This window comes from Stegostoma tigrinum, chromosome 5 (assembly GCF_030684315.1).
Source record: "Stegostoma tigrinum isolate sSteTig4 chromosome 5, sSteTig4.hap1, whole genome shotgun sequence".
In the NCBI taxonomy this organism is placed as follows: domain Eukaryota; kingdom Metazoa; phylum Chordata; class Chondrichthyes; order Orectolobiformes; family Stegostomatidae; genus Stegostoma; species Stegostoma tigrinum.
This window is the reverse complement of record NC_081358.1, coordinates 85,051,813-85,075,198: the sequence shown is the minus strand read 5'-3', so window position 1 is coordinate 85,075,198 and position 23,386 is coordinate 85,051,813. Positions and strand designations below refer to the sequence as shown.

The 23,386-nt window shown below is 39.5% G+C and overlaps 1 protein-coding gene across 5 annotated transcripts in view; it reads right to left on the bottom strand.

Moving 5' to 3' along the window:
• Positions 1–23,386, bottom strand: part of LOC125452014 (RNA-binding Raly-like protein) — a 797,454-nt gene that overhangs the window by 78,620 nt on the left and 695,448 nt on the right. For all 5 annotated transcript variants that reach the window (XM_048529893.2, XM_048529894.2, XM_048529892.2 and 2 more), the window contains one exon: positions 4,429–4,542. In XM_048529893.2, coding sequence (XP_048385850.2) covers positions 4,429–4,542 — 114 coding nt within the window. The remainder of the gene's footprint in view (positions 1–4,428; positions 4,543–23,386) is intronic.

The following is a 23,386-nucleotide window of genomic DNA, read 5'->3' as shown; positions in this document are numbered from 1 at the left end:
ACTTTCCACTGGTTGGGGATTTCAGAACCTGAGGGCATAATCTGAGAATTAGGGCCAGACTGTTTCTGAGAGATGTCAGGAAGCACCCCTACACACAAAAGGTTGAAGAGGTTTCGAACTCTTTTCTACAAATGGCAGTGGATGCTAGATCAGTTGTTAATTTTAAATCTGAGATGGTCAAATTTTTGTTGAGCAAAAATATTAGAGATTTGGGCCAAAGGCAGGAAAATGAAGTTAGGAACAGGTCTGTCATGATCTCATTGAATGGTGGAACAGATTCAAGGGGCTGAATGGTGTACTCCTGGTCCTATGTTCCTATCATCACACTACCAGCATCTGCCTGTGATGTGAAGCAGCAAAGCTCCCAAAATACAGGCACTTTAATGGGGGGACAGGAGAAATAAGTGCATATTAAAGGTAATTTCCACTTCGGGCTCCATTTCCTCTGCCGTCATTCACTTTTCATCCTGATCTACCTACCTGCTAAGCTTGTCAGCTCTGAGACTGCCCAAATGGATGTCTGCTCAACCTGTTTATGTATGTTAAGGAAGCCTGATTCTTGACATTGACTGAATGTTGCACTACAGAAACAAATGAATGGCCCACCACGGCCCATTCATTCCATGCCTGTAATTAAAACCTTCCCTATTAATTTTGGATTTGATAGCAACAATTACTTACTCATGAAATAACAATGTCATTAATACCTGAGATGGTGCTGAAATTTATGCACCAAAATCCAAATAAACTTTCTCAATGAGGTTAAGATGGATTTGAAGTCTCTGGACTTCAAAACTGGAATAAAATGAACATGCTAAAATTTGAGAAGTTAAGCAACAGTGACTTATTCTTGGGTGTGTATTCCATGAAAAACACACTTTATTAATTTGTCAGAATCATGCATTTCTTTTATGAAATATGAAGAATGGTATGCAGTATAAGATTGTTACTCCAGGAAATACTTTTCCAACAAAAATCCACTGTTAAGATTTGAGAGTTGAAGTAATTGAATACTATGTAACATGAACATATATAAACCTGAAAGTGCAAATACTTTAATTCCGACCCAAAGGGCAAAAAGATGCTCTGCTACTCTCTCTAATGCAAAACATTCAGTATCATGACATGAGAATGGGAATGAAAATTGAGACTTATTTCTGAAAAAAATCTTGAAGACTGAAAAACTAAGGCATTCAAATTACTGATCCCAACGTTCCAAAAGCATAGACTGGACTAATGAATCTTCTCATCCTACCCCTCTCACCCCATCTCAACTCCAACCACTACACTAATTGCATTTCTAAGAACGAGTGAAAAAGACAGGCACAATAAAAATGAAGATTACATACCATTGTTCTTGTTCCAGCCTTGACTCCTGCTAGAACTGAGGGACCTAGAGTCATCATATACACATTGTAACATTTTCCTCTTTTCCCATGACATTGTCATTTTTTTAGAGATTAGAAGCTACCCACTGAATATCTGAGATATTGTTGGAAAGAAGGACAGTTTTTCAAAGCTTTCTATATTGGGATCATCAGGACATACATACAAATGCCAAATTTCAAATGATGAATTTACCATAAGAGAAAATGTCCTTATTGGTTGGCAATTCAACTCTGATTGACTGAAGTGTTGCCATAGAGTAGATGACAGAGCACTACAGACATCTCTAGCTGCCGGGTAATTCAACAAAAGGCACAAGGCTCGAAAATATTCCTTTTTGTTTCAGAGAAGAGATCCCTTCATAAGATGGTATGTGTTTCTTCTGGCAAGGGAGTGATTGAGCCCATGTTATGAGTTTGATTGATTATCTTATAGCCATTGTCCTACTAGATAGATTTGATGTGCTCTATTTGATTATGGCTGTATCTACAAGTTTGCTGATCAGGACATCTCATGTATGGAGCTATATGAATCTGAAAATATATATCCATCAATGAAGGTAAGCTTGTGGATTCAAGTTGTGGAGAAACTGTTAGCAATTTACCTTAATCCAGCTCTGCTTTCAAAACTCAAAACAAGTACCTAATGGCTGATATGAATCTGTGATTGAGTAACAATTGTTGAGAAATCCTGAGTGTGCAAATAGCTACATTAAGGATTAATTTAGGATAATCAGTCAGACTCATAATATGGTTCAGTTATACTTGCTAGAAGATACAGATATTCATACGTAATGGTCCCATTCTCAGCTAGCAAGGGAACAAATTGGTCACCTTTTTTGAATTACCCAGGACGTGGAGACAAAAGACCAAAACTTCCCACAACAGATCTTTCTTATCATCAAAATGCAAGCTCTGTATTTGTGATCAAATAACGGTAAATATTCAAAACAAAAACAAATTGCTGGAAAAACTCAGCAGGTCCGGCAGCATGTGTGGAGAGAAATCAAAGTTAACAATTTGGGTTCAATGTTCCTTCTTTAGAATTGATGATAGCTCGGAGAAGGTTGACATTTATATAGAAGATGGGGCGGGGGGGGCGTGGTAGTAAATGATAGGTAGAGACAAAGCCCAAAGAGGGAGGAAAACAGTTGCATAGACAAAGGAGTGAGTAAAGGTCAATCTGAAGGAAGAAATATCTGCTCATGGGGGCTATTAGGAGCTGACAATGGGTTGTGTGTGGTAGCAGCCCATGTGATGACAAGGTTTGGATGTGTGGGGGTTGGGATAAGGGGCCTCAAGCCCTACAATTATTGAACTCGATATTGAGTCCAGAAGGCTACAGAGTTCCCAAGTGTAAAATGAGGTACTCTTCTTCTAACTTGTGCTGAGCTTCGCTGCAGCAGAGCAGCAAGTCTGAGGCAGATGTTGGCCAGGGAACATGGTGGTGCGTTGAAACAGCAGGTAACATGAAGATCTGTGAAGCCAGTCAGGGCTTTGTTTCCCCAATTGTAGAGGAGACCACATGATGAGCAGCGAAAGCACTCGACTAGATTGTGGGAAGTGCAGGTAAAGTGATGCTTCACCTGGAAATGTGTACGGGCCCTTGGATACTGAGGAGGAAGGAAGTAAACAGGCAGGCATTACACCTTCTGCACTCACGGGGGAAGGTGCCATTGGGCTGTGGGAGGCTTTTGGGAGTGAAGGAGGAGTGGATCAGGATGCCCTGGAGGGAATGGTCCCTGCAGAACGCTGACATGGGAAGGGAGGGGAATATGTGTCTGGTGGGGGCAAGCTGCTGGAGGTGGGTGGAATTGGCAATTAATAATCCTATGGATGTGGATGCTGGTGGATGAGAACAAGGGGACCCTATCGCTGTTGTGGAAGGGAAGACAGGGGGCGAGGGCCAAAGTGAGCAACATAAACAAGGGGGCCTCCATGTTCTTTCTCAACTAAGGATTCCCCAGCACCATAGTTGACAAGGCCCTCAGCCAGGTCTGATCCTGCACTTCAATCTAGTCTACTGTATTTGCTTTTCACAATACAGTCTCCTCTACATTGGTAAATGAAGCCCAGACTAGGTGACCAGTTTGCAGAGCACTCATATTCTGTCTGCAAAAAAGACCCTGAGCTTCTGGTTTCCTGCCACTTCAACACACCACCTTGTTCCATGGCCAACATGTCTGCCTCAGACTTGCTGAAGTACTCCAGTGAAGCTTAGCACAAGCTGGAAGAACAACACCTCATTTTACACTTAGGAACCCTGCAGCCTTCTGGACTCAATGTCTAGTTCAATAATTTTAAGGCTTGAGGCCATGTCCTTACCCCAAAGTCCACACACCGATCCTTGACATCACACTGGCTACTATCACACACAACCCATCGTCAGCTTCCAGTAGCCCCCATTTGCCGCTATTCATGCCCCCTGGCTGACCATTATCCAAACCGTTGCCTATCCAACTGTTTTTCTCTCTCTTTGAGCTTTACTTCCACCTATTATTTGCTCTTCACTCCTCCACCCCCACCCCATCTTCTGTATAAATATCAACTTTCTCCTAGTTCCATTAATTCTGAAGAAGGGACACCAGACCTGAAATGTTAACTGATTTCTCTCCACAAATGCTCCCAGACTTGTTGGTTTTTTCCAGGAATTTCTGTCTTTCTTTCTGATTTCCGACATCCACATTCCTTTCAGTTTTTTGTAAATATCCAAAAACTGATATTCACAGATTTACCCAGAATCACAATTTTATGATTACTTTGAATTCAGAATGTGATTGCATTCTTCTCATCCCTATCATCAAAAATTAGAAATTATCCTTAGAATATAAATGACCACCTTTGCTGCTTCAAGCTTCAGTTGCTGGCATTGTTTGATTTAAAGTAACTATTACATTGCGATAAAATTTTAAGAGCTTGTTATGTAATGAAAGTCACTTTCAGCCATGTATCCTTCTGACCTGACAATGTGACTGATGGTGTTATGCTGCCTTTAATTTATCCCAAGATGACTTGTCTGTTACTAGAGCTTATTGCTACCCACCGGCATCTGCCTTTTGTTGTTTCTCAATCTTCTCCAGTCTTCCCAGTAAGAAGTCAATTTTGTTTTTGATTTGGGTCAGTTCCTTCTTGATTGTCTGCAGCTCATCTGATTTCACTGGGGACAGAGAAGCGTACATTCCAAATGCATACAGTTTCATCTTTGGTCAAAACAAAACAACAGTTCCTCCAGCTTGTTGCCTCAATTTGAAAGAGCAATTCAGAAAATGTTAGTATTGCTGGATTCTCATGAGATATTCATTTCCTATCTGTTGTGTGCGATACAATTCTACATACCGCTACATACAACTCCTTTAACTCTTATCTAAAGCAAAGCAGATGTTGGAATGAGAAACACTTGATTAAAATTTATCTGATGCAAACATGGTGTCCAACATATTATTGCAAATGAAGCTTTCTAAAATGTTATTTCAGGGTGCCAGTAACTCTTTACTGATATAAATGTATGCAACTTATGCAAAATAAACAAGCAAATAGGTTAAAAAGTGAATAATATATAAATAAGCTTCTTCACCATTTCAGAACCAAAATCCTGTTACTCGCAGGGCTGGAAAGAGAAAAATTATGGTATGTTGTAATTTGCTTTTCACAGGTTGTGACTCTCCGTTCTTGGAGGCTGACACTCCCAAAATTAATCTAGATTCAACATACTGATGCTGTTTCTTCTCTGCAATTGCTCACTACTGCAACGGCTCCCTAACACAATTAGAAATCAATTGTATCAACGGAGAAATAACCTGCTCATAGAATGATATCAATTTATTGCGGAACATACAATAGTACATCAGCTTACAAGCATTAGATTAGGGCTGACACCTGTCCAGTTCGACATCTCTCCTCATGTCCAAATCATTTTCAAAATTAACTGTGATACTCCAGCTGGAGGAATGAATTTTGATATCTTTTTGTCTGATTTTAATGTGGAGGAATTCATTCTTCCCAAATATAATCACCCAGTCAAAATTTACCAACCTAAATGCCATTATATCTTAAATACAAAGATCAGAATATGTACTTTGTATTTCAGATGGAAAGCAAAATAATGCCTTTTTATTTTACTGTAGTTCATACAAATTCCAAGCTTACTGATAAGCATTGTCAATAACAAGAAAATTTAAAGTAGATAACATCCAAACCTAAAGTCTGTCCTGATAATTGTATTTGTAAGATGTCAAGCGCACTTATTAGTGACTACAGTATCATTAATTGTACTGTTGTTAGGCAACAAAATTCAAATGGAACCTTTAAGTGAAATGTTGAAAGAATTTGATCAAAACATTTCTTTCTTTGATACGTTCAAGTAGATGAAGGACATGTTTGATGCTTATAACATGTAATTATATTTGTGTTTCATCATGACCTTATAGCTGAAGGACAATAACTTGCTTAATATGCTTCCATGCCTGTCTGCTGTGCTGAATACAAAGAAGATCTGAGCATTTAATTAAGTGAGGGAAATGAAAAAAGACGTGGAGGTACATCTTCCCTTTTTCATTGGAAGGTTCATTAACATTCCTATTTTTGAGGTTTATTGCCACTAATATCCTTCCCTGTGAAGCTTGCCAAGTGTGGTGTTGGAAACGATCCTTCACTACTTAGGCAGCAATGCTATCACCAGAAATGTGTGACCAATCCTGCCTTACCTCTAATAATGCCAGCTTCAGATTTATCAAGCACTTTAACAGCTGCTCAACTGATACTTGTAACACATGCTGATGCCATCTCAGTCATACGGACCACCGTTCTGGACACTACCACGTTTCTATTATGCACTGAGAATCATAGAATAGTTACAATGTAGATGGAACCCATTCAGCTCCTTGTATCTGTACTGACTCTCTGTAAGAGCTACTCAGCTGGTCCCTGTCTCTGGCGTCTTTCTTGTAGCCCTGACTTTGTTCCTCCCTTCAGGTGCTAATCTGATTTTCCTTGGAAAGCCATGGCTATATCTGACTCCACTACATTTTCAGAAAGGACCTTCCAGATCCTACCACTCACTGCATAAAAATGTTTTTCCTGATAATGTTCTCTGGGTTTTTTTTAATCAGCCACCTAAGTTTGGCGTCTTCTGGTTCTTGATCATTTCCCTATAGAAAACAATTTCTGCCTGTCTACTCTGTCCAGAAACCTCAAGATTCTGATTGACTGTGAATCAATTCTCCTTGCAACCTAAGATAATAAAATGTGAGGCTGGATGAACACAGCAGGCCAAGCAGCATCTCAGGAGCACAAAAGCTGACGTTTCGGGCCTAGACCCTTCATCAGAGAGGGGGATGGGGAGAGGGAACTGGAATAAATAGGGAGAGAGGGGGAGGCGGACCGAAGATGGAGAGTAAAGAAGATAGGTGGAGAGAGTGTAGGTGGGGAGGTAGGGAGGGGATAGGTCAGTCCAGGGAAGACGGACAGGTCAAGGAGGTGGGATGAGGTTAGTAGGTAGCTGGGAGTGCGGCTTGGGGTGGGAGGAAGGGATGGGTGAGAAACCCCAAGCCGCACTCCCAGCTACCTACTAACCTCATCCCACCTCCTTGACCTGTCCGTCTTCCCTGGACTGACCTATCCCCTCCCTACCTCCCCACCTACACTCTCTCCACCTATCTTCTTTACTCTCCATCTTCGGTCCGCCTCCCCCTCTCTCCCTATTTATTCCAGTTCCCTCTCCCCATCCCCCTCTCTGATGAAGGGTCTAGGCCCGAAACGTCAGCTTTTGTGCTCCTGAGATGCTGCTTGGCCTGCTGCGTTCATCCAGCCTCACATTTTATTATCTTGGAATTCTCCAGCGTCTGCAGTTCCCATTATCTCTCTCCTTGCAACCTGCTTTTCGCTGAACAGAACAGCTTCAGTCACCCATCCATAATGCTGCAGTTGAATCTGAACCAGTGTTTCATAAAGGTTTAGTACTATTTCCTCATTCTTGTGCTTCATCCCTCAATATACAAAAGGATTCCAGGTGTTTGTGAACAACATTCTCAAACTACCCTCCCACCATAATTTATGAATATATATCCGGAAACTGCTCTGTTCTCGCACTAACTTTAGAATTGGATCCTTTATTTTATATCTTTATGTCTTCGGTTGTTTCTCCTACCAAAATGTATTACATCTCATGTCTTTGGGCTAAAATTCAGCCATCACTTATTCAACCATTCCATCAGTTTTCCCTTGCCCATTTGAAGTTTATCACTATCCTCCTCATGTTCACAATACTTCCAAGTTTTTGTGTAATCAGTAACTTTTAAAATTGTGCCAAAATCTAAATCCTTATTATAGATGAAGAAAAGCAGCAGTCCTAAAATCAACACCGTGAAGAACCACAATATGTATAACTTAGATTCATTTCATAAATAACATCCATTTACCACTACTCTGCTTTTTATCACTCAGGTAACATTGTATCCATGCTGCTGATGGCCCAATTATTCTTTGGGCTTTAGTGCTACTGACATTTTCTTTAACATCTTTTGCAAGTCCATGTACAGCACATCAACTACATTATTCTCATCGAACCTTTCTGTTACTCCTCTAGAAACCCAATTCCATTAGAATAGCAATTTACCCTTAACAAATCTGCACTGGCTTTTCTTAATTAACCCACATTTGTCTTATTGATTGGTAACTCTGTCCTGGATTATCATTTCTGAATGTTTCTACAGCAGCAAGATTAAACTTGGAAAACTTATCCCATGGATGCGGCTCATTAGTAATTTGTATATCCAGTAATGAAGTGGCAAGCAGCTTTCTTGGGTTAGTAGCAATTGATATCACAAGACTAGGTGCCAGCAGACTTGCACTCAGCCTGAGACATGGGAAAATGAATCTATTATTATCCAGTAAAGCTTGGTTGAAAAATCAATGACCACATTTGTTAATAGGGGTAAATGTGGCAAGGAGATAACATACAAAAGTTACTTTACGAATCAATACACCAATGCAGTACAAACTATAATGGTGGTAATTTTTATGGACTATTGAAAATAAGGGTGATGAAACATTGTAAGTATTTCTTAATTAAATAGTCACTCTTATTTTTTGTAGTAACATGAGTAGAATGCACAAGAATGGTCTTCACATGGTCCTTAGTCGAGAAGAGGAGGGGCTGTTGGTATATGTGATTTCATATTTTGGGTTCATAGTAAATAAAGGTAGCACAAATACTGTCAAGAATCAAGCAATGGCCTGCCTAATGTGCCACATGTCACTGCACATTAGCAGGGAATCCAATGAGTGAAATTCCTCGCTGTTGATATAGATCTCAGAGGCTTCCCATTGAGAACACAGGAAACCATGCCCACTGTCTGTCTGGCCTTTCCCCTGTGGGTGCCTCTTGGTGAGCAATAAGAACAAATTCCTTTCAGACTAAATCATGCCTCTCATGTCCCTTATCCAGTAGCATCAAACTGTTTTTTTGTTACTTATCTACCAGTTGGAAAAGAAAGGCAATTGTCATATTTAGATTATAATAGTGCTATTCATGCCTTGGTGCTGGGCTCCTTTGGTATGTCTCAGTGAAAGTATCCTGTGTGAGGCAGAGGTGCTAAATTTGAATGCAAAGAAATGGTAATGCTAGGGTCTGACTTTTCACAAAGCAGGAAAACCTCTACTCCAAGCTAAAATGGCACTGATGCCTGAATTCCACAAGATCCTTCTCCCAAACCGGGGGCATATTGTCTTCAATGCAGGGAGGGAGGAATGGGGACGGGATGGATTTCCCCCAACTGCAGTTCACAGTTTGTGCGGCTTTGAGTATCAATGTTTGTTTTCGCAAGGTATTATATACTTGGAAGAATTTTATTTATATAAAAGATAATGGCTTGAAGGAAGTCACATGCTGAAATGGGCTTCTCAATGTCGGTGTTATTACGAAATACAAGACACTGTCTTATTGGGGACTGAGCAATGTGGATTATGGTGGGATTTGAGGCAGAATAAGAAAACAAGTCCAGTGGGGTCAATCTTGACAGTGGATGAACTCTGCTTCATTTTTTTAATGCCTTTGACAAGAAGCACAGCATGTTTCTCATGTGTTAAGATTCACGATAGCCTTTCAAATGTGGCACAGATGCAAGGGATACTTATCTTTCAGTGGATACTTGCTGAGTTGTGAATGGTTCTTGGAAAGGTGCGTGCTAAGACGGGGCGGAAATTGGACATGGCAGTAATACAGCAAGAAAATTCAATACAACAAACCATGCTAGGCCTTGTGAAAATATGCCCTCCAAGGATTTTGGTGCAATTTGCAAAAATAGCTTCAGTCCCTATTTTCTTATGTCATCTGACCATAGTTCCTGAAGTGAGTAAAAATGGAGAATGCAAGGGTGCAGCTCATTGGTTGATACAAATTAGTACTATATTTGCATAGGATTGCAAATAGGCTGTGAGAATAGTTCAAACAACATGGGTTGGCATGACAATAGACAATAGGTGCTGGAGTAGGCCATTCGGCCCTTCGAGTTGACATTAAGCTAGCGTATGGAGTATAAATGTCTGTGGGTTGGGAGGATGGGCATAGATAACATACATTGTAAGAGAGGTGGTACGGGGAATGGTTTGAGGCCATAAGATGGAATGATTTGGTATGATTGTGGTATGGGAAGTCAGGGATGGGGGTTTGGTGGTTGGGTTTGAGGAGTGAGGGACAGAGGGTTATTTTCCTTTCACCGTTTTTGTTGTAGCTGGGATGAAGACTCAGAATGACGGGGTCAGTTTATTGCCCAGAAGGAGATCCCGTGACTGACGAGTGCCCCAGGCAGACCCAGAGGTCCTCCTGTTTTATCTGGGTGGGATGGATCCAGTGATCAACTTGTAGAAGGATTCCTCACCACAGCAGCCCCTGACTATGTTGGAGTGGCTATTGCTTCTGCTTTTTAAAATTAGCTTTTAAAAAGTTGACAAGAGGATACTTCCACGTGGAACCACGCTTTTTGGCTGCAACTGAATCCAGCTTTGTTTCCCAAACTGGAAGGCCTCTGACGGGTCCTCCATCTTCACGAGCCAGCCTGCCACCTGTGTTTGAAGTGGATCCTGTTGCTATATCAATAAGGGTATGTTTTCGTAAAAAATCCCAGACATTTTGTCCCCAGAAGATGAGTTCAATACCCAGTAACAGTCCCAACTCCCATTTCTTGCTCCAAAGCGAGAATGTAGGTCTGTGAACTTATTTAATGTTGGATCTGTCAAAACATTCATGGGAAGAACAATAGTGCCAAAGGCAAAGCACATAAAATTTCAATAGTCATATTATTGTAGCATGTCAAACGGACTAAAATGTCCCGAGGCATGTCGGAGCATCAATCAAAATTTGGTACTGAACCAGGTAAGGAAATATTACAGTTGATGACTATGAGTGACAGCCTTCGGTCTTTTAAGATGGTTTGTGCTATGGCAGTGAATACCATGTTCAACAGTGTCAGCTGTGACACAGAGTCCCATTCTATCTCGGAGGCCTCTGCTTCATTTGCTGTAGAGGAACACTGTAGTGATTGGAATGAAATCAGCCAGATGGGCCTCATAGAATGAGTTCCCTGATTGGGGTTGATATCAGGGTGCCCTGGCTGACAGATGTAAGTCGGAGATTCAGAGACTCTCTTCATTCTAGGCACCGGCTCTGAACTGGCTGGTCAGAGCCCATGTGTTATGCACACATGAATAAAAGGTGACTTGATGACAGGATACTGGCTCCTGTGCAATTATTTGAAAAACAATAAATTTAGAGTGTGTGATTTTCAGGCCCCTGTTTTCTATAGGTTCACATCTCTGCTGGCTTATCATTTCAGCCTACTTCTCTCAATTCCCTTTCAAACAGTCATCCTGCAGAGATCACTGTTATCAGTGACTGTCTCTCAGTGGACAGTCTTAATGTCTGCCTCTTCAATATCTGACACACAAGTATCCTGGTAGTCAAGTTATAGATGCCCAGTAAGTTGAGACCTAATGATCTGTTCACCAAACGAAAGATCTTTGTGGATATGACTGTCATCCATACAATGTATGCTTCTGAGCAATGCAGGTAGGCTGACGGAATTAGCACATGCAAGGCTGTTTGTAGTGGTGCTTGTATCCTGCCAAGTGTAGGATTGAATTTATTTTATTATTGTCAATTAGTTGTCGTATATTTTAACATATTTGTTAAAGTTGTATGTTATATATAACATGATGGATAAGAACTATTGAATGTTAGCTGAAGTTCTGTACAAGATGCCACAAGAAAAGAACTAATTTAGGCAGTGATAAAATCTCCTGTTTAGAAGTTGTTTAACTGAAGTCAACTGGGAAATCAGGTGAAGGGAGAAATCATTAGAGATCCAGTGGCTGGCATTTAAGGGAATACTTCAGAATACAAAGGATAGATACATTTTCAGGAAGAAGACATTCAAGATAGGAACCCACAGTCAGTGGTTAAATAAAAAAGCTAAGGATTGTATCAGACTTCAAGAAAATCAGATTTGCGAAGGTGGTTGGCAGCCCAGAAAATTCAACAGTGTATAAAAGCAGTCAAGATTAATAAGGAACGTAAAATGAGAGCCCAAGACAAAATTAGCCTGAAATAGATTCTAAGATTGTAAGAGCTTCTACAGATGCTTCTAAGGGAAATGGATTAATGAGAATGTTGATCCTATGGAAGATGAATCTGGGAATTAATGGAAAATAAAAACATGGCAGATGAAATGAACAGAATTTTTAATGTCAGTTTTCACTCTGAAGGATACAAGTAATATCCCAGAATTAGCTGGAAGTCAGGAAATGGAAAGGAGGGAGAGGGGAAGGAATTTGAAAATTAGAATCACCAGGGAAGAGGTACTATGTACATTTGTTGAAACCACAGTCCCCACATCATGACAGATAGTAAGAACTGCTGATGTTGGAATCAGAGATAACACATCGTGGAGCTGGAGGAACACAGCAGGCCAGGCAGCATCAGAGGAACAGGAAAGTTAACATTTCGGGTCGGGGCCCTTACCAAAATGTCAATTTTCCTGTTCCTCTGATGCTGCCTGGCCTGCTGTATTCCATCAGCTTCTCACTGTGTTATCTCTAGAGCTCATATCAAGATGGATTTCATCCAGAGGTCTTAAAAGAAAGTAGTTGATGTATTGGTTTCCAAAATTCCAGCTATAGGTAACATCTTTTATTTAAAATAAAGAGAGGAAGAAGAAAGCAGCAAACAATAGGCTATTTAGCTCAACATCTGTCATGGGGCAAGTGTTATAATGTATTATTAAACATGTTATGGGCATTTTGAAAAGTTCAAGATGGTCAGGCAGAATCAACATGACTGTGAAAGGGAAATCATGTTTAACCAATTTACTAAACAGCTTTGAGGAAATAACATGTGCTGTGGATAAAGGGGAATCAATGAATATACTACACCTGGATTTCCAGAAGGCATTTGATAAGGAGCCACATGGAATGTCATTGTTGGAAATAAAAAGGTCACGGTACAGGAGGTAACATATTGGTGTGCATAGAAAATGGGCTTGCTAACAGGAATTAGAGTGGTTATAAATGGAGTCATTTTCTTTTCGAGAAGATATAGCAAGTGGTCTGCCACTGGCATCAATGTTGAGGGTCTCAACATTTTACAATTTATATAAATTACTTGTATGAAGAAACTGCAGGTATATTAAATATACTGATGAAACAAAGGTAGGGAGGAAAGTACATCGTGAAGGGATCAGAAGGAAGTGACAAAGGGACATGAAATGAGTGTGCAAAGATCTGAAAAAATATGAAATTGTCCATTTTGTCAGGAAGAATGAAAAACAAGCTTATTGTTTAAATAGAAACAGATTGAAGAACTGAAAGGAATCTGCGTGTCCATGAATTGTAATGTTATTATGCAGTTTAGCAAGTAATTTGGATACCCCTTAGAATGTTATAATTTTTTTGTAAGGGGAGTTGAATTGAAAAGTAAAAAGTCTATGTTTCATTTGCATAGGGCATCTAGAGTACTGTGTATAACACTGGGCTCATTTTTTAAATGAAGGGTGGAAATCCATCTGAGTTATTTAGAGAAGTGTTACCAAACTAATATCAGGAATGGTTGAGATATTTTGGGAAGAAAAATTAGACAGGTTAAGCTTGTAAATACTGGAGTTTAATGGAATAACAGGCAAATGGATTGAAACAAGTAGGATCATTCTGACGTGGAAATTATGAACAAAGAACAAAGAACAAAAAAAATTACAGCACAAGAACAGGCCCTTTGGCCCTCCAAGCCTGTGCCGATCAAGATCCTCTGTCTAACCTGTCATCTATTTTCTAACGGTCTGTGTCCATTTGCTCCCTGCCCATCCATGTACCTGTCCAAATATATCTTAAAAGACGCTAATGTGTCTGCGTCTACCACCTCCGCTGGCAACGCGTTCCAGGCACCCACCACCCTCTGTGTAAAGAACTTTCCACGCATATCTCCCTTAAACTTTCCTCCTCTCTCACTTTGAACTCATGACCCCTAGTAATTGAGTCCCCCACTCTGGGAAAAAACTTTTGCTATCCACCCTGTCTATACGCCTCATGATTTTGTATGCTTTTTCTCTTGTGGAAGAATTTAGAACAGGACTTTAGTGGGGAGGGTGGGGGAAAGAAGTAGGTGTGGCTTTCACTGTTTAAACTTTTGAGACGGAAATTTGGTGAAGGCTAGTGAGTCTTTGGAACACTCCTCCTCAAAGGTTGTCGAAGAAGACTCTCTGATTAACATTAAGACAGAGGTAGATAAATTCCTGATAGCAAAGTTGGTTAAAAGTTATCAGACATAGGCAGGAACATATGGAGTAAATAGATTAGCCATGATCTAATTGAAAGGGGTGCAGGCTTGAAGGGCCGAATGGCTACTCCAGCTGCTAAATCAAATGTTTGTATGTACTATGGTAAGTCCACGAAGGCCCTTAGCCTTTTAACAGCAATGATGTAAACTAGTGAGGCGCCAACTATCATGGAAGGATAGTTAGGTAATCACTAACCATTAAGAAGATTTAAAAGGCTTTTTACCAAATGTGTCATAGAGATAAGCTGGGAAAGGAGAAAAAAAAGGATTTATAGGACACGAAATGCACGTCAACATCAAGAAGAGAGAAGATCATTCTAATCAAGAGACAAAATGTAAAATAAATGAAAGTTGAACACTGGTGTTTCACCATGAACACAGCTGCAGACCACCATGCTTTGTCATGACCTTTTTTGTTCCTTGTAATAAACTTATTGAAGTCTGTGAAGCTTTTGAAAACAAATTCAGAGTGGTGTGGTTTTTTAGCTAGTTTGAGCTGAAAGTTCCTTGCAGACTAAGGAGTTGATCTGAAATTTTAACTGATATAAATCTTAAAATTAAAAGTAAATCCCGGATCTTATCCAAGCATGCCAAGAATATTTTAAGACAACGAAGGTGAAACTGTTCAGATTTTTTTTCCTTGTTAATATTGGCTTGCCAGATCTCACTGTTGAGGGCTTTGCAGAGGATACAGACTTGGGAGACTCTCCATTTGCTATTCTCAGTTAGGTTTCCGTTGTAACACACAATTACACAGAGACGAGTTGCAATTTCTGTGATACATGTAGTGATTCAACATCAAGTGACAGATTGCTGGCGATTGTGATGTTTAGATATGTGAAACTATCAAACTCTAGCACCATTTGATGTGATGTATTGTTGTTGCATGTACCTAAATACAGTGAAAAGTTCTGTTTTGCATGCTGTACAGGCAGGTCATAACATATAAGGATAACAGATCATAGGGTGTTGAGACAGATTGAGACATACAAGGTTACAGCTGCACAGGGAGGTGCACAAATGCAAAATCAACATTAGGTTTGAAATTAGGGAGGTCCATTCTGCAGTCTAATAACAACAGGGAAGAAGCTGTTCTTGAACTAGTTGGTATGTGTGTTTAAGCTTCAGTATCTTCTGCCTGATGGGAGAGGGTATTTCTGGGGTGGGAGGGATCTTTGACGGTGTTGGTAGAGGTATTGGTGGAGCCCATGGATAGGCGGTCAGCTTTTGTAATGGCCTGAGTTATGTACGTAATTTTCTGTAGCTTCTTGGACAGCTTCTGGACAGAGCAGAACTGGTACAAAGCCATTATACACCCAGATAGAATGCATTCTGTGGTACATCTGTAAATGTTGGTGAGGACCTTATGGATATGCCGAATTTCTTAAGCCTCCTGAGGAAGAAAGGGTGTTGTTGTGCCTTCTTGACCCACCTACATGGGAGGTTGAGAACAGATTGTTGGTTATTATCACTCCTAGGAACTTGATGCTCCTGACCCCTCTTCACCTCAGGTCCATTGATAGAGATAGGGACGTGCTCTCCTCCTTTCTTTGTGAAGTCAATGACCAGTTCTTTTGTTTTGTTGAAATTGAGGAGAGGTTGTTATCTTTGTACCATGACAGCAAGCATTCTACATCCTTCCTCCTTTCATCAGATTGGAAGAGCTTATAAATAATGGTGCAGCAACATCCTAGACCATGATATTTCACAATCCTCAGGGCAAAGACAGAAAAAACACTTCACAGATCTGAGAGAGTCTGTCCATTTGCCCCTGAAGGTGCTCTTCACGGAATATTAATATAACATCATCAGCAAAGAACAACTCATTGATGAAGACTTGACGCTCTTTTGTTTTGGATTTCAGACAAGCAAAATAGTATGGCTTCCTGAGAGCTGTGCAGTTGATCTGAATGCATTATGACAGCAGCAAAGAAAAGAATGTACCAAAAAGTGTCAATACTGTACATAGCCTTGTTTGACTCCACAGTGGATCTCCAAGTGTTCCAATGTTGTGCCATCTTAGCTGATCTGACTGACCATCTCATCGGTAAAAGAGGAAATCGTATAGAGCCAGGATGAGGGCAAATGGCAACTGTGAACGAATGGTGAATCTGAGCAAACTGCCCCTTCCATATACTAGTCTTGTGTCTCTTCCCTGACTATAAAATGTTGTCTAAGTTTAACGTTTAACATAAACAGTTGAAAAATAATTAAATAGGGAAAAAATAACTTTCAAGTTCAGGTCTTTCCATTCTAATACATATTTACACAGTGACACAACTAACATGTAAAACAGTCCTCCTCGGAGATTAAACATGATCAGAAAGTTTTTTGATTTATTTTGAGGTTTTTCATTCAAGTAATGCAGTACTCAGACTCTCAGGCTTCTGTGTCTCACACTGAGGAACTGCACCACAATGATGTGGTTGGACAGTGCCTTCCCTTTCCTTAATTAGTAATAATTACACAATTCGTTTAGATACTTAGATCACTAAAACAGATGCGCATTATATGGCCTCTTTCAAGATAATAATGGAAATAAAAGCATATTTATTTTCTTCACCATTATAGTGTCTATAAAGTGAGAAAAATGATTGAAATGAGTTTAGATGAAAAATAAAAATGAGCAGCTATTTGAAGTGCAGCAAGACAGAATGGACAATAAGAGTTCAGTGTTCAAGGGAGTGCAATTTTCAATTTTAAGAGGTAATTAAGTTTTATAAAATCTAGTTCTGCTTTCATTCAGTTAGCGTTTTATTTAAATTTATTACTTTTAAAGTTTTAAATTTTTTTCCCACGTTTTGGTAAGGCTAATCAAGCTCCCTGCTGGAAAGTAGGCAAAATGAACTAATTAAGCAATTGCTGAAACTCGCTCTGTAACTGTCAGATTGTGGATTCATTTGAATCTTAGTAGTGTAACACAAGATGTTTACTGAACAGCATGAAGTGCAAAGCAGATTCAGAGTCTGGTCAAGAAGGCAATTCAGAAAGAGGGGAGGGAGGTGTTCTTTGCTTTTTATTTTTCAGGAGGTTAGGTGTTGAAAAGCAGCACAATAGCGCTGAGCTGTTTACAAAATATCAGAGTGACATCACAGGATAACTGTCAAGTCATTCACCCCTAATCGTCATTTTTGGGACTGGGTCTGGGGAGGGAAAGATGGCACCTATATAAACCAGGTGGGTTGCATCTGAATGGAGCTAGGATGGAGTTCCTGACATGTTTGCTAGAACTTAAGGAAATGTTTTTAAATTAACTCTGTAATGATGCCAACATCAGGAAATAATACCAGGGTGCACAAAATATTGGGTGAGACTGTAGAATGGAGATTAAGTTACTATGTGGAGTGGAAATAAGAGAGAATTTAAAACATTCTAAATAGTTCTAAACCTGAATGTATGTAAAAGCACTTTGACTAAAAGGTAAGGAAGGGTGCAATTACATTAGTTGGTAGTCTGTAGACCACACTAAGCAGTGGGGAGAATGAAAAGCTACGAAGAGAAGGAAATCACGGGCAAGTTATAAAGAGAAGGAAATACAGGAAAGTTACAAAGAAAAGAAAATCACAGAGATGCCATCATGGAGTGTAATGGAGGACTCAAATTACACATATAGATTAGGATTGTGATAATATTAAAGGGCAGAGAGAGGTAAGCCAGTCTTACATTGTGTTGTTTGGGAGAATTTTCTACCACTGTATGTGTTAAGCCAAATAATAAAGTAGGGGCTACTAGACTTGGCTCTCAGGATTAAGAAAGATGAAATAGATCAGGTGTCCATGATGGAATAGTTATTGTCGTATCATGAAGTTCAGATGACACTGGAAGACAACAATAGACAATCCAGAGTGAAAACAATTAACTAACTAGGAAAAGCTGATTTCAAGGAGGCAAGAATAGAACTGGCCTGGATTAACTGGAGATAAAGGTTGCAGAGTAAAGCTGTTCCAGAAAATGGGCTACCTTCAAAGAAGATAGAATTTAGATGCAGCTAAAGTGCGTTCCCTTAAACAGGAAAAATTGGTCAAACAAGTCCAGAACTTCTGGGATGAAGTAGAGAATTAAATAAAAATAAAAAAAAAATGTACTTCTGACAGAAAGACTTAGTTGTATATGCCATTAAAAGCTGGAAGGACAGATGGAGAGTGCAGTTAACCAATTATATCATAACCTAGGATTAATATATAACAGCACTGATCACAACAGCAAAGAAGCTATGCTAAACTTGTATCAGCTGCTTGTCAGACCTCAACCGGAGTAATGTGTGCAATTCTGGTTGCCACCTATTGGAAGGATGTGAACAATTTGGAGAGAATGCAAAAGAATTTTACAAGAATGGTTTCAAGGAAGGATGGAAGATTTCAGTTCAGAATAGGCTAGACAGGTTGGTATTGTTTTCCCTTGAAAAGGGAAGAATGGAATTCACAGCCTGGAAGTGTGGTGTACACAATTTTGATAGAGGCATTTCAGAGTGCATAAGATTATTATTTAAATATAAATACCATGCAGGGGTATGGGAAAGAATGGCATCATTTCATGATCAAAAACAGAGGTTGCTGAAAAAGCTCAGCATCTGGCAGCATCTGTGAAGAAATAATCAGTACTAATGTTTCAGGCCTTCCCAGAAGGATCACTGGACCTGGAACGTTAACTCTGTTTTCTCCTTCACATATGCTGCCAGACCTGTTGAGCTTTTCCAGCAACTTCTGTTTTTGTTCCTGATTTACAGTATCTATGGTTATTTTGGTCATTATTTCATGACGTTCATTTGGAAAGCCAATGCAGACATTGCTTCTTCTTTAGCACCCTACCAGTTCTGTTATTCAGTCAAACAATGTCAGAAAGTTAACAGTTATTTCATTGTAATAAAATAGTGGGATGTTAAACTCAAGATATTCAGCCAGGCCCACAGCAACCACAAGCATTCATCTCTTCTAATGAGTACAGATAAGCATACGTATGATAATGACTATTACACCTGCGACTATTACAGAGCCTGAAAATCTAACTTAAAAAAATGCTGCACAAAGCCTAATGATCTTGGTTTCTGAGGAGTCTTGACTGAGGATGGTATTTGGATATGGAGAAGTCCCTCAAGCTCTCAACTTTGGAGTAGCTCATTTGAGAAATTGAAGTAAATATTCAAAAACTATTAGAATCTGTTCAAGGACTTATTTCATTCAATACATGTTCATGGTGAAAGCAAAACAAACAAACAAACAAAACAAAAGCAAGACTGGCTAGTATGCTGTCCAACATGGTCAGTGATGTGTTCAATGACAAGCAAAGCCCTCCTGGAATTCAAAACCATGATAATTCTGAAGATTATAGAAAAGCTTTTCTTACAGATTTGAGACAAAGTGGGTTAACCTTGGATTCAAATTGGGAGAAACAGATTAAAAAAGGAGAAAGCGTACTCTAGTACCTGATGTACCTGAATTATTGCAGTGTCATTGGAGGTGAATGCACATTAGCAGAATGTGGAGTAGCTTTTAGGGGAGATGAGGGAAGGTTTGGCTCATCACATAAAGAGAACTTTCTTGACTTGATGCAATTCACCGCTAAATTTCATCAGTTTTTTTGCCAAATGTATAAAGCATTCTGGAGGCAGTGGATCTGGTAAGTGTTCATACTCAAAAACAAATCTAATGAACTCAATTCAGGTTATGTCTGTAAAGTAATAGGATCCATTTTCAATGTATTGAGAAAAGCAGGATACTTCAGTTTATCTGCTGACTTTGCGTGAGGTCTTTCACACGTTGATTAACTAACTGTTCTTGCAAGATATGTATCACTCAGTGATGGTTGTCCTATTGTAGGCTTTCCAAGATTCCTTGAATTAGAAAAACATAGGGGTGAAAGTATGGCCAACATGAATTCTCGAGCAAATGGCTGCAAAGTGGACTTCAGGAAGTGAATATAACAATCATGTACTAATGCAGCTAAAATAGCAGGAGGATACAAAGGCATAAAGCAGGAATTTGTAAAGAATGATAAACATGCCATATATATTCCATGTGATGGACATTCATCAAAAGTTGCTGGCCACGCTTTGTAGATGTAAGTTTTTGCTGATGTAGAACAAACATATACTTTTTCCCTCTCTCCACAATACACTGGACAGGACTCATATCAATTTTGGATCCTGATTTGTTGTATTAAATCATCACTCTAACACTAACACTTACAAAGGCTACTTCAGCCATAGATGAGAGTTATAGTTAATCATTCATACTTCACTCGTCTTTCTACTGACAAGGTGAATAAAGCAAGAATCAGGCATTGTGCAGGAAAAAAGTGGAGGAATTAGCGCTTGTGTTCATGAGAGATCTTGTGAACTGACCTAACAAAAGGTACCACAAAAGAAGCAACATCCGACAGGATGAATTGTCAGCTTTCAGTGCCTATTCAAAGCTTTCCAAGTCACACACTGTTCTTTAAAGAAACATGAGAGGTTTTTCGTTGAAATTGAACTCCGAACAAAAAACAAAACCTGCCTGATATAGACAGGTTTGTGAGTAAAAAGGAAAACAAAATGATGGAGACGCACTTAATACTGAGAAAGTTTTCCTCCAAGAGGAAAATTTTGTGTGAAATCTTTTATTTTGATGGTAGGTGCACTTGAAACCAACTTGAAGAAGAGAGCAATCATATATAAAAAAGTTGCAAACAAGTATTAACTCTTTGTTGATTTAGATGCCTCGGAAAAACATTCATACAAAGATGTAAAGCTTTTGATAAAAGATTATCCTGATGATGTTGATATTAGCCTTGTTGGAGAATTAAAACAGTCCCAAGTTTAAATCAGAGAAAATTATTCCGAATAAAGGGAGTTTATGCTAGCAGGGCCTGCACAGACTCATCATTCAAGATTCAATTGGCTTTCTTGAATGTGGAAACAATATTTCAGCTCTTTTCAGTTTAATAGTAGCAAATTGCTCAGAAAAAAAGGTCATTTTTGCAGCTGAAAATTATCCAGAATGAGCTGTGAGCAACAATTCTGTAAGACAAGTTGCCTATGTGCACCGAAGGGGAAACTTCATAGTTTATCATTTGAGAACATCAGAGCCTTTGCTGTTCAAACAGCACAACAAAAAATGTTCTGAATTTCTGCAGGTTGTCTGGTTGGTTCCATTTAGCAATCTGTGTCGTTGCTGTTTTGCGTGATTTGGAGGTTTAATGTTTTCATATGTAAATTAAGAAGTCAATGTATTTTCATTTGCAAGAACTTCATAATGTAAATAAGCTTATTGCAAGCTATTTGTTTCAGTTAGGCAAAGGCACAACGAACAAAATAAAATCCAAGTATACAACCAAATATAAAGTATTATTTTTTCAATCTTCCATTGCCTTGTTAGAATCACATTTAATAATACTATCAGGTCTCTCAAGCTTGTCATAGCCTTAGACCTTTTGAGCATGTGATAATCCAGCCTTATTTGGCTGGCAGCAAACCTTATGCAGCAGCTTAAGTAGGCTGCCTCTGTTTACATGTTTTAGTGTTTTAGTGAGATTACTGAAGGCAATACATTGTGGTTGTCTCTGATCACAGTATTTCTCTTGCAGCTGCCAGGCTCATATTCAACTCAGTTGGAGACCTTCCAGTTCTGAATTTGTTTTGGGGTTTGGGGTAAACATATTCAGCCAGAATCTGTAGTCTGACATGGGCACAAACCCTACACCCACTGTGATAACAAGGATGTGACTAAATATAGTTGTCGCAATCAATTCAGGCTCATCACAGTTCTTGACAAGTGTGACATATCCTGGGATACCTCTTTCCCTGGTGAGGGAATGGGCAAAGGTCACAGAATTTGCAGGAAATTTGCATTCCCATGCTTGATGATTTCAGTCTGAGTAGCATCATCTCTGGAAGTTTAGCAGCGGTATGGCAGTCAATAGCATCAAAGTTGTTACCGCACAGATAAAGGTCCTTAGGCTGGTCAAAAACAACTATCTAAATATTATAATCCTGTTTTCCAGTACTTGGCCCAAAGTTTTGTACACCTTGGCATCAGAAGTGCATGTTTAAATACTATTAAATGTAAGAAGGATTTCTGCCTCTACCACCCTTACAGGCACTGAATTCCAGATTCCCACCGCCTGCTGAGTTAACAACTTTTTCATCCTCCTGCGCACTACCTTAAAGGAATGCTCCCAGCCATTGATCCCTCCATCAACGAGAAATACCCTCCTGTCTACCCTATGACTCTCAATTTTACACGCCTCAAATCATGTGCCCATCAACTCAGCCTCCCCTAGTCCAAGCAAAAAAAAACCCTATTCTGTCCAATATCTTCATAACTAAAACTATCCAGCCCAGGCAAAATCCTGGTAAGTTTCCTCTGCACCCCTTGCAATGTTATCACATCCTTCCTGTCATGTGGATTCCAGAACTGCACACAATACACTTAGGTGTGGACAAACCAATGTTTTATACAATTCCAGCAGAACCTCAATGCTCTTAAGCTCTATACCTCAATTACAAAAGGCAAGTATCTCATCTGCCTTCTTAACCATTTTATCTACCTGTCCCACTATCTGAAGGATCCCGTGGTCATGCACACCAAGGACCCAAAAGCTTTGTTAAGTTCCTCTCTTCTGGTTTCAATATCCAGTTCTACCATAACATTGAGCCTTTCTATAGTGTCTGCAGCTACCTGAATGACACCATGCTCCTCAGTCACAGCTCAACACATTGTTCCAGTCAAGTCAGATGCTCAAATCTCTCTGTGAGATTGATGAAAACAATGTATAGAGTCCTGCTTTGCATGTAATTTTTCTTTTGCAGCTGCCAGATTAAGGCGATCATATAATTGCAATGTCAGCCTGACCAAAAACGATCTGTACTCTGGTCTGAGCTGTGGTAACTATGAATATTGAGCATGTTGTTTTGAGAGTCACATCTGGTGGTGATCAACTCCAACTGATGCCAATGCACTGATTGTGCATGTCTCCAAGAGAAATGGACAAATTATGCAAAGTTTATGATACAGAAAATTAAGTATGTTCTCTCCATTCTCATTTATATTGACGTAGTGATAATGTTCTTGCACTCATAGTCCTGAGGCCCAGGCTAATATAATAGGCAAACAAGATCAACTCTTACCATGGCAGCCTTTGGAATTTAATTTTAATTCATAAAAATCTGGAATCTAGCTTTCAGCATGAAAGTATCAATTGT